Source organism: Lutra lutra, chromosome 16, assembly GCF_902655055.1.
Source record: "Lutra lutra chromosome 16, mLutLut1.2, whole genome shotgun sequence".
Taxonomy (NCBI): Eukaryota; Metazoa; Chordata; class Mammalia; order Carnivora; family Mustelidae; genus Lutra; species Lutra lutra.
In genome coordinates this window covers 12,402,296-12,414,970 of record NC_062293.1, presented here as the reverse complement: position 1 = coordinate 12,414,970, position 12,675 = coordinate 12,402,296, and the positions used below count along the sequence as shown (strand labels likewise).

At 40.4% G+C, this 12,675-nt stretch overlaps 1 protein-coding gene across 6 annotated transcripts in view; it reads left to right on the top strand.

The window, feature by feature from the left end:
* Positions 1 to 12,675, top strand: part of CEP112 (centrosomal protein 112) — a 431,394-nt gene that overhangs the window by 197,117 nt on the left and 221,602 nt on the right. For all 6 annotated transcript variants that reach the window (XM_047708133.1, XM_047708130.1, XM_047708131.1 and 3 more), the window contains one exon: positions 1,180 to 1,287. In XM_047708133.1, coding sequence (XP_047564089.1) covers positions 1,180 to 1,287 — 108 coding nt within the window. The remainder of the gene's footprint in view (positions 1 to 1,179; positions 1,288 to 12,675) is intronic.

Here is a 12,675-nt window from a genome sequence, read left to right as displayed (position 1 = left end):
CACCAAGGCACCTCAGTACAATCAATTTTAAATTACCATTGCCCCCAAAAGAAATCTGATACCCTTTAGCAGTCAGTGCTCACCCCCCAATTCCCTCTCACCCTAGGCAACCACTAGTCTGCTTTCTGTTTCTAAGGATTTGCCTTCTGGATATTTAATCAAATGGAATCATATAACACATAGTCTTTTGCAACCATCTCCTTTCACTTAGCACAGCACTTACAAGGTTCATCCATGTTATAATGTTATAACATGTATTAGTATTTCATTCCTTGTTGTGGTTGAATGATACTCCTATGTATGGATAGACCTCTTTTTGTTTATCTGTCATCCATTGATGAACATCTGGGTTATTTCCTCTTTTTGGCTAATGAATAATGCTGCTACGAACATTTGTACACAAGTTTTTGTGTGGATGTGTGTTTTAATTTCTCACTGAGGAGTGGAATTCCTGGCTCATATGGTAACCGTGTTTATCCTTTTGAGGAACTGCCAAACCATCTTCCATTTCACATTCCCACCAACAGGGTATGAGGGTCCTGATTTCTCCACATCTTCACCAACACTTGATATAATTGGTCTGGATTAAAGCATCCTTTGATAGTGGGTATGAAGTGGTATGTCATTATTGTTCCAATTTGAAATTGCCTAATGGCAGTGATGTTGGCATCTTCTCAGATGCTTATTGGCCATTTGTGTATCTTCTTTGGAGAAGATACCTTTTCTGTTCCTTTGCCCATTTTAAAATCGAGTATAATTGCCCATTTATTACTGGGCTGTAAGCATTCTTTATATACTCTTGATACAAGTCCCTTATCACGTATATGGCTTGCAAATATTTTCTCCCCTTCAGCACATGCCAAGGCCTTAAAAATTCTTGTTGAATATTTGAATGCTCAGAAGTATATTTCCATTACAATGTTATTATAACATTAGAGTTTAATAAAGTATGTACAGTATTAATTTCCCTGGCTTAAACTATTAAATATATGTAAATAAATTGATATAGCTTTCATTTTCTTATCGTTTTTAAGTTCACCATTATGATTGATAAAGGGTATTTAAAATCTGCCACTTTTAATGAATAGACAAATTACAAAAGCATGAAAAATAAAAAATTTTAAAAATTAAAAAATTAATTTTTTGTTTAAAAATATATTTGATTTTAAAATCTTATAGATGGAAAAAGTGGAAGCAGATCTAACTAGATCCAAGTCTCTCCGTGAGAAACAATCAAAGGAGTTTTTATGGCAGCTGGAGGATGTCAAGCAACGATATGAACAGCAGGTTGGTCTTTCATCTTGATGATGCCATTGAATTTTTAAATGCATTTATAATCTCTCTTTTAAAAATCTTGTGGCATCTATCTGGCTTAGTTGGTGGAGCATGTGACTCTTGATCTTGGGGTTGTAAGTTTGAGACCCACATTGGGTATAGAGATTACTTAAAAATAAAACCTTAAATATCTCATTATAACATCAAATCCTTACACAATGATGATATTACTAAGAATGTTATTACTGATATATGTGAATCATTTAAAGCAAAATGTTTCAGTAAAATCCAGCAATAGGATGTTGGCTCTTCACTGAAGTCTATTCCAATGATTTGTTAATCTGCATGTTTAATTGAAGCATTTATTGTGATTCCTGTGTCCTTCTCTTCCTGTCAGAGCAGAAGTCTGACTTGTTCATTTATTTAAGAAGTAGTTTTGGGTACCTACCATGTCCTGATTCTGGGCAGAGCAGTAAGTTAGACTGACAATGGTCCTTTTCTCACAGTGCATATACTACATTATTTTATAATAATTTTTAAAAATTTTTTATTTAAATTTAATTAACATATAGTGTATTATTAGTTTCAAGGGTAGAATTGAGTGATTCATCAGTTACATATACTCCCAGTGCTCTTATATCACATGCCTTTCTTAATGCCCATCACCCAGTTATCCTATCCTCGCTACCCACTTCCCCTCCAGGAACCCTCAGTTTGTTTCTTATAGTTAAGAGTGTCTTATGGTTTGCCTCCCTCTCTGTTTTTATGTCATTTTATTTTTCATTCCCTTCCCCGTTGTTCACCTGTTTTGTTTTTTAAATTCCACATATGAGTGAAATCATATAATTATCTTTCTCTGATTGACTTATTTCACTTAGCATAATACTCTCTAGTTCCATCCATGTCATTGCAAATGGCAGGATTTTATTTGTTTTGATGGCTGAGTAGTATTCCATTATATACATATGGCACTTCTTCTTTGTCCATTCACCTGTCAGTGGACATCTGGGCTCTTTCCTTATTTTGGCTGTTGTGGACATTGCTTTATAAACATTGAGGTACATGTGTCCTCTGAATCACTATGTTTCTATTCTTTGGATAACTACCTAGTAGTGCAATTTCTGGGTCATCGGGCTTCTATAAAGAACTTATCAAACTCAGTACCTAAAGAACAAAAAACAATCCAGTCAAGAAATGGGCAGAAGACATGAACAGACATTTCTCTGGAACAGATATCCAAATGGCTAACAGAGCATTTACTGAATTTGGGAAGGCAGCCAGGCCATTAATAAAAAACAAGACAAAACAAAACACGAAATAATTTCGAAGTGATTTCTGAAGGAGAAAGAAGGTGTGTACAGAAGCCTTGTTGGGTGGAGGTGGGAAGGGGATTACCAGCATTGATGGATGGTCAGGGAATCCCTCCTAGCTGGGGAGCTTTGTGCTAAGAATCTTGAAAATTCTGGGTGAGCTAGCCATGAAGTCTCATGAAGTATTCTAGGCTGGGGGAACAGAGAGTGCAAGGATCTGAGATGACAGCAAGTTGGAAGTGTTCGAGGAATGAAAATGACAGAAAAGGCCGGTTCAGCACAAGCGTGGAGGTGAAGGTTCCAGGTGTAGGTGAGGGGGTGAGAACTCGGCTTGGGCTAGGACCAGGATGTCTGGGGCAGCGTAAGAGGTTTGGATTTTGTTCTCAGTGCTCTGTGTCTTATTTATTCTATAAAAAATTTTTATTTTCATCTTCTCTAAAAATGTATTCCTGCTAATTCTTAGAATATTCAAGGTGGTTATTAATTATTACTTGTTTGTTTAATTTGCTTGCCTTGTTTCCTTAACATCTGGAAAAATGTTAATTAGCTTAATCACTAAGTTAAGAAAATTTTTTTTCTAAAGACAATATTTGAACCTTTTTATTCTGAAAACTTGAGTAATTTTTTTATTATTATATTTGCAATTCCTTATAAGTGGCTAATACATCAAAAACTAAGTAATCCCTTGTGATTACTAAATTGAATCCTACTCCTAAGTGTAGCAATTAGGGCCTCAGTTGAGTTCCATGAAAAGGAAATCTGATCTGACATGTGACCCTATGGCTGTGTGTTGTTGTTGTTCACTTATCATAAAATGTTGGTAAAAATACCTGAGTTACTTTCATAATGATGGTGTGAAGTTTGCAAATTGGTCCTTCTTTGTAATTTGTATTATCTGCCTTATCTTGCTCCATTCTGTCTGCGCAAATCATGCCCGGGTTTCAAGACTTGGTTCCTGCTCCAACACTTACCTAAAATGTCTTGTGACCTTTCTGGCCTGTACCCATTTCTTCCTTCTCTGAAATTATGGCATTAATCATCTCATTATTCTGTACACTTAAATCAGTTCTTTTTTCCCAGAATGGAGTGTAGTCTACAAGGGAATGGAAACTTTCTCTTCTATTTCTTCCAACCTCTATTACATTATGTTTCTGTGACTGAGTTGATATTATTAGAAATACATGATAGAATTCATTGCATTGTTTAATAATTAATTGGATTGGGAAGTGGGGATAAGAAGGAAACCAAGATGACCAAATATAAATAAGAATTTTTTTTTTAAATTTTATTTTTTATAAACATATATTTTTATCCCCAGGGGTACAGGTCTGCGAATTGCCAGGTTTACACACTTCACAGCACTCACCATAGCACATACCCTCCCCAATATTCATAACCCCACCCCCCCCAACCCCCCTCTCCCCATCAACCCTCAGTTTGTTTTGTGAGATTAAGAGTCACTTATGGTTTGTCTCCCTCCCAAAACAAGAAAAATGGCAGTTCCTCTGAGTAAGCTGGTGGAGGAACAGGGAAGAGAGGAAACCCAGCAAGTTAAAAACCATTTCTATGACACAGATATGACTGAGCAGCTATTGTGTTTCAGGGTGAGTATAAGGGGGAGAAGCATTCTCTTTAAGACTTTTAAAAATTACATTTTCAGGTGTGTATGGTAGGCTCAGTCTGTTGAGCGTCTGACTTTTGGTTTCAGCTCTGGTCGTGTCATGATCTCAGGGTTGTGAGATCAAGCCCCGAGTTGGCCTTTGCGCTCAGTGTCCCTCTCCTTCTGCCCCTCCTCCCCTTCCTCTTCCTCTCACCCGCCATTCACTCGCTCTGTCTCTCAAAAAAATAAATTTTTAAAATTATATTTTCATTTTGATGATAACCTTGTAGATGACAAATTTCTTTTTTTAAATATTTTGTTTATTTATTTGACAGACAGAGATCACAAGTAGGCAGAGAGGCAGACGGGGGGGGGGGGGGGAAGCAGGCTCCCTGCTGAGCAGAGAGCCCAATACAGGGATCAATTCCAGGACCCTGAGATCATGACCTGAGCCGATGGCAGAGGCTTACCCCACTGAGCCCCCCAGGCACCCTGTAGATGACAAATTTCTAATCAAAAAGCCAAGTGACTTCATTGCCTGATTTGCTTTTATTTTGTGATTGATTTGGCACAACTCGGGCTTTTTAAAGTTGGGCACATAAGAAAAACCCACCATGGGAAATTAGTATTTGACTAAATAAAAATTATTTTAAGTTAAAACAAATACTATTTGCAATGAATGTGATAGGCAAAGAATGATTCTCTTATGAAATTGGTAAATTTATAACAAATAAAAATAATTACATATAAAATAATTAGCATAAATCATAAGAAAATCATTACTGTCCCAACAAATGTCCTGGCAAAGGACAGAAACAGATAAGAAACCAATTGAATAAATGACCATGTAAAAACATCTCTAGCCTTATATTAATAAAAATGCAAATTAGAATTAAAAATGATATACCTCTAAAGTTGGCAAAAGTTTAGTGAAATTTGTACTTCATATATTGCTGATGGCATTTAAATTAATGCAGCCTTTTTGGAGAGAATTTTGGCAGGATCTACCAAGAGTCATAAGAAGTATTTATACCACTAATTCAATTATTTTTAATCTCAGAAATATTCGAACAATAATGTTAATTATTTTTTAGGTGATGGAATCATGGTTGATGCTTTTTCTATACTCCCTACTTTCCACATTGTGATTGTTTTTTTTTTAAAGATTTTTAAAAAATTTATTTGACAGAGATCACAAGTAGGCAGAGAGGCAGGCAGAGAGAGGAGGAAGCAGGCTCCCTGCTGAGCAGAGAGCCCAATGTGGGACTCGATCCCAGGACCCTGGGATCATGACATGAGCTGAAGGCAGAGGCTTTAACTCACTGAGCCACCCAGGCGCCCCATGACTGTTTTTTTTAATGTGACAATCATGATTTAATTTAAAAATATACTTACACAAGGGGTGCCTGGGTGGCTCAGTGGGTTAAAGCCCCTGCCTTCAGCTCGGGTCATGATCCCAGGGTCCTGCGATCAAGCCCCACATCCAGCCCCACATCGGGCTCTCTGCTCGGAAGGGAGCCCGCTTCCTCCTCTCTCTCTCTGCCTGCCTCGCTGCCTACCTGTGATCTCTTATCCGTCAAATAAAAAAAAAAAATATATATATACTTACACAGTGATGAATCACTAAATTCTACACCTGAAACCAATTTTACCATATATGTTAACTAACTTGAATTGAAATGAAAACTTGAAAAAGAAATACACTTACATAAACTTGTTTGAAAGAATTTAAGTTTCAAAGGCTTTTCTCAGAATGATAGTTTTAAAAATCTACCAAAGTTTTGTCTTTGTATAGTCTTGCTTAAAAATACTTAATAAGGAAAATTATTTTTTTTAAAGAATTGATACTATTAATAGAAACGGCATGCTGTTGGGATGCCTGGGTGGTTCAGTCGGTTGGGGATCTGACTCTTCATTTCGGCTCAAGTTATGATCTTAGGGTTGAGGGATTGAGTCCCGTGTCCAGTTCCGTGCTGGATGTGGAGCCTGTTTAAGATTCTCTTCCTCTCCCTTTGCCCTGCTCATGCTCTCTCAAAAAAAAAAAAAAAAAAAAAAAAAAAAAACAAAGAAAGAAAGAAAGAAAAAGGTGGGGGGCACCTGGGTGGCTCAGTCAGTTAAGTGTCATGATCCCAGGGTCTTGGGATTGAGTCCCACATGGCGCTCCCTGCTCAGCAGGGAGCCTTCTCCTCCCTCCGCCTCTGCCTCTGCCCCCCACCCTCTGTCTCTCATGAATAAATAAATGAAATCTAAAAAAAAAAAAAGAAACTGCCTGCTGTTGCTTTAATTTTTCTGTACTTCATTTTCATGAAAAAGGGATAAATGGTACAAGTGTCATGCAAATGTGTGACACGAATTTTTTAAAAAACTCACACAAGAATCTCTCAGATCTTGGTGATTTCACCCATTTTATTCTTCTTATATCTATAGGCATGTTCATTAGACTCGGTGTTGAGATTGAAGATTCCAGGCAGTAACTCACTAGGGAAAGACAAAGGCAAGAGGAATATGAGCCAGTAAATTTTAGGAGAATATTTATTGATGTGATAATATACCAACTTTTTAAGACCCTTTCTGGCAGAAAATTTTATTAACTGGAACAGTATTCCCCCAGACCACTCCAAGTTGTTAAGATTTTTACTGTGAAAGTTTATCATGAGAAATGATAGGCGTATAGCTGTGGTCCCTACAAGCTAGCACAAGTTCACTAAAAATGAAGCCGATTAAACTAAGCTCATTTCCTTCTTTGAATGGGGGTTCAGGCTGGTAGATAAGGCAAGTAGCACTGGGCTTCACTGAGCCATCTGGTAAGGTCCTTCATGAAGGTGATGTGGGAAAACACGGTTTAGGTATTGGTGCATTTTATATGGCTACGTGATGGTTCAAAGGGCCATCTCTGAATGACCAATTATCAACTTGAAGTGAGATTTCTCAGTGTTTCCGTCACTGGATGATGAGACAGACCTAAATTTCCCTGCTTCCCTAGAGCTCAGAGGAGCGGTTAACAAGTAAAGCATGAAAACCAGTACTCTGAAGCTTTAAACATTTGAAATTAAGATGATTAAATTTATTAGGATTGAACACAAAATCCTATGCTTAGATTTAAAAAATTATTGGGAAAAAACACAAGGCAGGGTGGGGTGGGTGAGGAGTATAAAGGATGGAAACAGCGAGGCAGACAGAAAAACACGCCTGGGATGATGGCTTAATGGGCCCAGTGCACTGTCTCCATATCAGGTCACATAAGGAATATGTCCATTCTGGTCACTACATTTTAAGTAGGACACTGGCAAAGCTGTGTTCAAATGAAAGTCTCCAGAATATAGAAAGACTTGGAACTTGGTCAGAGAAATTATTTAAAGGAATTTGGCCAAGAGAAAATAAGACTACGGAGAATAGCATATCTATTGGTTCTTAAATTCAAGGTCTGCCATCTAGGAAATAGTAGGATCAGTCTATGTGGGAATATCCCAGTAGCCAGCAGTTAGAAGGACCGGCTCAGGGCCACGTACCGCTTTCTGGGTACGTGTATGAGTTCAGCCACCTCCCTCCGCACAGCGGTCTTGTGAGGCAGGGTTTTTTTTGTGTCTTTTTTTTTTTTTAATAAGATTTTATTTATTTATTCGACAGAGAGAGAGATCACAAGTAGGCAGAGAGGCTGGCCGAGAGAGGGGGAAGCAGGCTCTCCACTGAGCAGAGAGCCCGATGTGGGGCTCGATCCCAGGACCCTGATATCATGACCTGAGCTGAAGGCAGAGGCTTAACCCACTGAGCCACCCAGGTACCCCGAGACCATCATGTCTTATCCCCATCTTCTAGATGTAGCAACTGAAGCACCTCCTCTTAAGGGACCTGACCAAGCTCCCACACCCTTAACAGATGACAGAATCAGACCCTGCTCCCCAGCCATGCTCCTATCCTCCACTCTAAACAGACTCCCCTTGCCCTTCCCAGAGGCAAAAATGGAACCCCTGTGTAGATAATACTGGGAGGCATATTTTGAGTCATTTCAAAGTCATTCTTTCCTAAAGAACTATTCAAATGTGCAGCGGTTTATCCTGGGAGAAAGTAAGTTTGAAGTAGCCCTTGGGAGTGTTGTACGGGGACGCTGTGCATTGGGGGGAGCTGGCCTACCGCTGAGGTCCCGTTTGAAACCAGTGTTCTTTTGCCTGATGAGACACTCAGCCTGTGTGTGTATCTTGCAACAGATGGAGAGATCTCTGGCCCCCCCACTGACCCGTTTACTTACCTACCTGTCTAGCTGGATGTCCTTCAGGGCTTCTGCCTCCTTCTCAGCTGCCATTTTGTGCAAGTGTGACGATATCTCTCTTACTCTGTCTGACTTTTCTATAAAATGTGAAATACACGGGAAGAGGACGTAGACTCCTGTCACCCAGGCCCCTGTCTCCACTCAGCCTGGGGTGGGTGATCCTGGGGTGGTCAGCCAGGGCCAGGGGGTGTGTGAGGCTGCATAAAGGCTTCCTGGAAGCTTGGAGTCACTTGGTTATTTTGTGGGAAAGCGAAGCAGTTTTACTACTGAGGTAACAATCATATTAAAACAAACAGAGACTTTCCTGTTTTGAAAAATGCACAGTTCTCATGAATTTTTTTTAAAGATTTTATTTATTTATTTGACAGAGAGAGATCACAAGTAGACAGAGAGGCAAGCAGAGAGAGAGAGGAGGAAGCAGGCTCCCTGCTGAGCAGAGAGCCCGATGCGGGACTCGATCCCAGGACCCTGAGATCATGACCTGAGCCGAAGGCAGCGGCTTAACCCACTGAGCCACCCAGGTGCCCTCTCATGAATTTTTGAGATGAAATAGGATATTTCAAAGAAACCTCCAGCTTGCAGAGCCTGCTTCAGGCTATGCCCTCAGATCGCCCAGAGGGGTGCTATTTGTTTTCACTGCTGCTGGGGGTACTTTGGTGGAAAAGTTTAGAAGCACTTATCTGGCCTCATCCTCCCATTTGATAATGAGGGAATTGCCGTCCAGAGGAAATGAATGACTTGTGCTTTTGGGGTCTCAGTTTCCTTATTCGGTTTTCATTTCTGAGCCTCCTCCCGTATAGGAAGCATCATGCCAGGAACTGAAACGAAGTAAAAAAAGCAAAGTGGTATTTTAAAATATTTTTGCCAGAATGCAGGCATAAAGTGAGCAGATGTGGAGAGAAAAACATCAAACGCATGGGCTAAACACTCACACAAATATCCTGTAAAGCCCAAGCTTTCATCAAGATTTCCTGTTTCTTTCCTGTATAACCCATTGGAACAAAAAGACAATTCTAATTGTCTGCACAAACCTCATTCAAGCTGGAAACAAACAACAAACCAGGCATGCTAGGATTTCCTGAACTATGGAGATTTTTTTTGGCAATCCCATCGTATCATTCTTTAGTCTTCTATTTTATATCTTCTCTTTTCACTACAAAGCCTTTAAAGGGAAATGTAGTTCAACAGATAAACAAGTGGTCAAATTCTCGGGAAAGAATAAATACTTATTGTTAATGATCATAAAAAACACTGAAGGGACCAGCTGCTTACACGTTACTCTTATTTGAAACTTCAAAGTATTTTGGTAGCAAAGACAGGGTAAAGATGAGACAAATTATGCAAGATAAATAGTTGGGAAGTTTTAGGATCAGTTGAGATATTTAATTAGCAGATAGCATGCAATTCCCAATTTTCCCCTGTAAATATTTCAGTTACCTTGATTTTTTAGGTAACATAGTCTAAAAATATGGGTATACTTAAAGCAGGCCTCCTTTTCCTAGTTGTTTGTAACTTTTCTCATCTAGGTTAAAACAAATGGCACTTTTATATGGAGTGGGAATTAAGTGGGCAAAGATGAACACAGTTCTTTTCAAAAACTGTGGTATGAAGTATATATGTTGTGTTTTAGGGATACTTCATTTTAAAGATGTTTCTTATGGGGCACCTGGGCGGCTCAGTCACTTAAGCATCTGTCTCAGGATTTCAGCTCAGGTCATGATCTCAGGGTTGTGAGATCAAGCCTCACGTTGGGCTCTGTGCTGGGTGTGGAGCCTGCTTAAGATTATTTCTCTCCCTCCCCTTCGGGACCTGCCCACACCTCCCCCAGCCCTGCTCATGTGCTCTCTCTCTTAAAAAAAGAAAAGAAAGTAAAGTAAAAGCTACAAAAAAATAAAAAGATTTCCTAGGTAGTGATATGGCTGATTGATGATTCCCATTCCCTAGATACCTCAGAAGTCTGCAATAGAAGCAGTGTCTTTCCAATCATTTGTTAGTTAACACATGTTTATTGAGCACCTACTTTGTGCTAACCATTATCCCAGTGTTTAGGATGTGGCATGAACAAAATAGCATCTCTGCTCTTATGGTAGAGGAGACAACAGCGATACCTCTCTCTCTCTCTCTCTCCCCCAAAAGTAAGGTAAGGTAATGATAATTGCTATGAAAGGATAAGGTGTTCAGAGTGAAGGGCAATTTTATATAGGGTTGTTGTTTCACGTAAGGTGTTATTTTAGATGTGGCCTGTGAAAGGCTCTGAAGAAGTAATACTCAAAACCTTCATGAAGGGAAGGAGGAAACTATATAAAACTTGGAGTAAGGAAAGAATATTTTGTGCAGAGAGAATGGATTGGTATGTGACTGGAATGGAGTGAGCTAGGGAGAGAGTGTTAGGACTCAAGGTTAAGCTGTGGGCAGCTTATATCAAGTTCTATGGACTGTGGTGGAAAGTTTAGGTTTTCTTCTGAGTGTGACAGAAAGCCATTGGAGCATTTGAGCAAAAACTGGTCTGAGTTTCAAAAAGATTTCTCTAGGGTGCCTGGGTGGTTCGATGGGTTAAAGCCTCTGCCTTCGGCTCAGGTCATGATCCCAGGGTCCTGGGATCAAGCCCCGAATCGGGCTCTCTGCTCAGCAGGGAGCCCGCTTCCCCCTCTCTCTCTGCTTACCTTTCTGCCTGGTTGTGATCTCTGTCTGTCAAATAAATAAATAAGGGGCACCTGGGTGGCTCAGTGGGTTAAAGCCGCTGCCTTCGGCTCAGGTCATGGTCTCAGGGTCCTGGGATTGAGCCCCGCATCGAGCTCTCTGCTCAGCAGGGAGCCTGCTTCCCTTCCTTTCTCTCTGCCTGCCTCTCTGCCTACTTGTGATCTGTCAAATAAATAAATAAAATCTTAAAAAATAAATAAATAAATAAATAAAAATCTTAAAAAACAAATAAAGATTTCTCTAGTTGGTGTGTGGAGCGTTGTCAGGGATGTGGGGTCAGAGGCCTAGTTAGGAGAGATAGCAGGCATCTGTTGAGAGATTACCATGGCTTGGACCTGAGGGCTGTGTTGGGGGTAATGGCACGTGGTCAGATTGGGATGTGGATGTATTTGGCAGGAAGGACTTGTTAATGGATGTGAAATGGAGTATGAGGGGCAAGAGGGAACTCAAGCGGGACTCATCAGTTTTCCGGCTGAACAACCAGGTGAATGGTGGTGACAGACATGGACCCGTGAGTAGAGAGAGAAGAGAAAGGAAGTCCCAGCACTCAGCTCAGGGTCACTATGGTGCTTAGAGATGGGGAAGAGACGGAGGAAAAACAAGAGACTGGGAAGGAGTAGCCAGTGAGGGAGCAGGGAAACTGAGAAGGTCTGGTTTCACATAACTCATGTGCAGCAAGTGTTTTCCGAAGGAGGAAGTGAACAGCCAGTTGTTTCAGGGGCTGCCAAAAGGGGAAGTTAGATGGCGACTGAGAACTGACCATTGGATTTGGCAAGAAGGCCTCTCGCCACCTTGCAAGGCCAGTTTCAGTGGAATGTGGGAACAAAAGCCTGTGTAGACTGAGAATGGGATACGAACATCCCGTTTGAGGAGTTTTGAAAGAAAGGGGAGCAGAAAAATGAGGTGGAAACTTGAGGGATATGTAGGGCCAATGGAAAGTTCTTAGAAAATGAGGTAAGTACAAATGTTTGTTTGTCAATGAGCATGATCTATTGGAGAAGAAAATGGCGATGAGGTAGGCAGCGGTGGGATGATTGTGGGAGCAAGGGCTTGATTTGGCAAGAGAGGATGGCATGGTGCAGAGGACAGGGCTGAGGTGACAACGAGGACAGCCACCCACTCGAGTCACAGGAAAGGCAGAGACTAGGCAGGTAGACACGTCAGTTGATGACAAGGAAGATGAAGTAGTTCCCCTCTGACTGCTTCTGTTCGACTGTTCCTGAATGCCACCTGTTCCATTCAAAACGATAAGTGATCATGGAGCCTTGGAGTAGGTGATGTGTGGAAAGTAAAAAGAAAGTAAAAGGATAGGCCATATTTGGAGGAGTTTATAGCTTGGTTGATTTGCTTGTCTTTCTAAATTCCATACTAGCCAGGAAACTGGTGATTTTTGTATTTCCTATCGTTCAGCAGCCGTGATGTGCCAGGTCAAGAAAACTGAATGTGTTTTAGAGGAACAGATAGAAGGTGAAATAAATTAAAACTAAAATGTACAGTGAAGACATGTTTTTCCCCAAAATGTT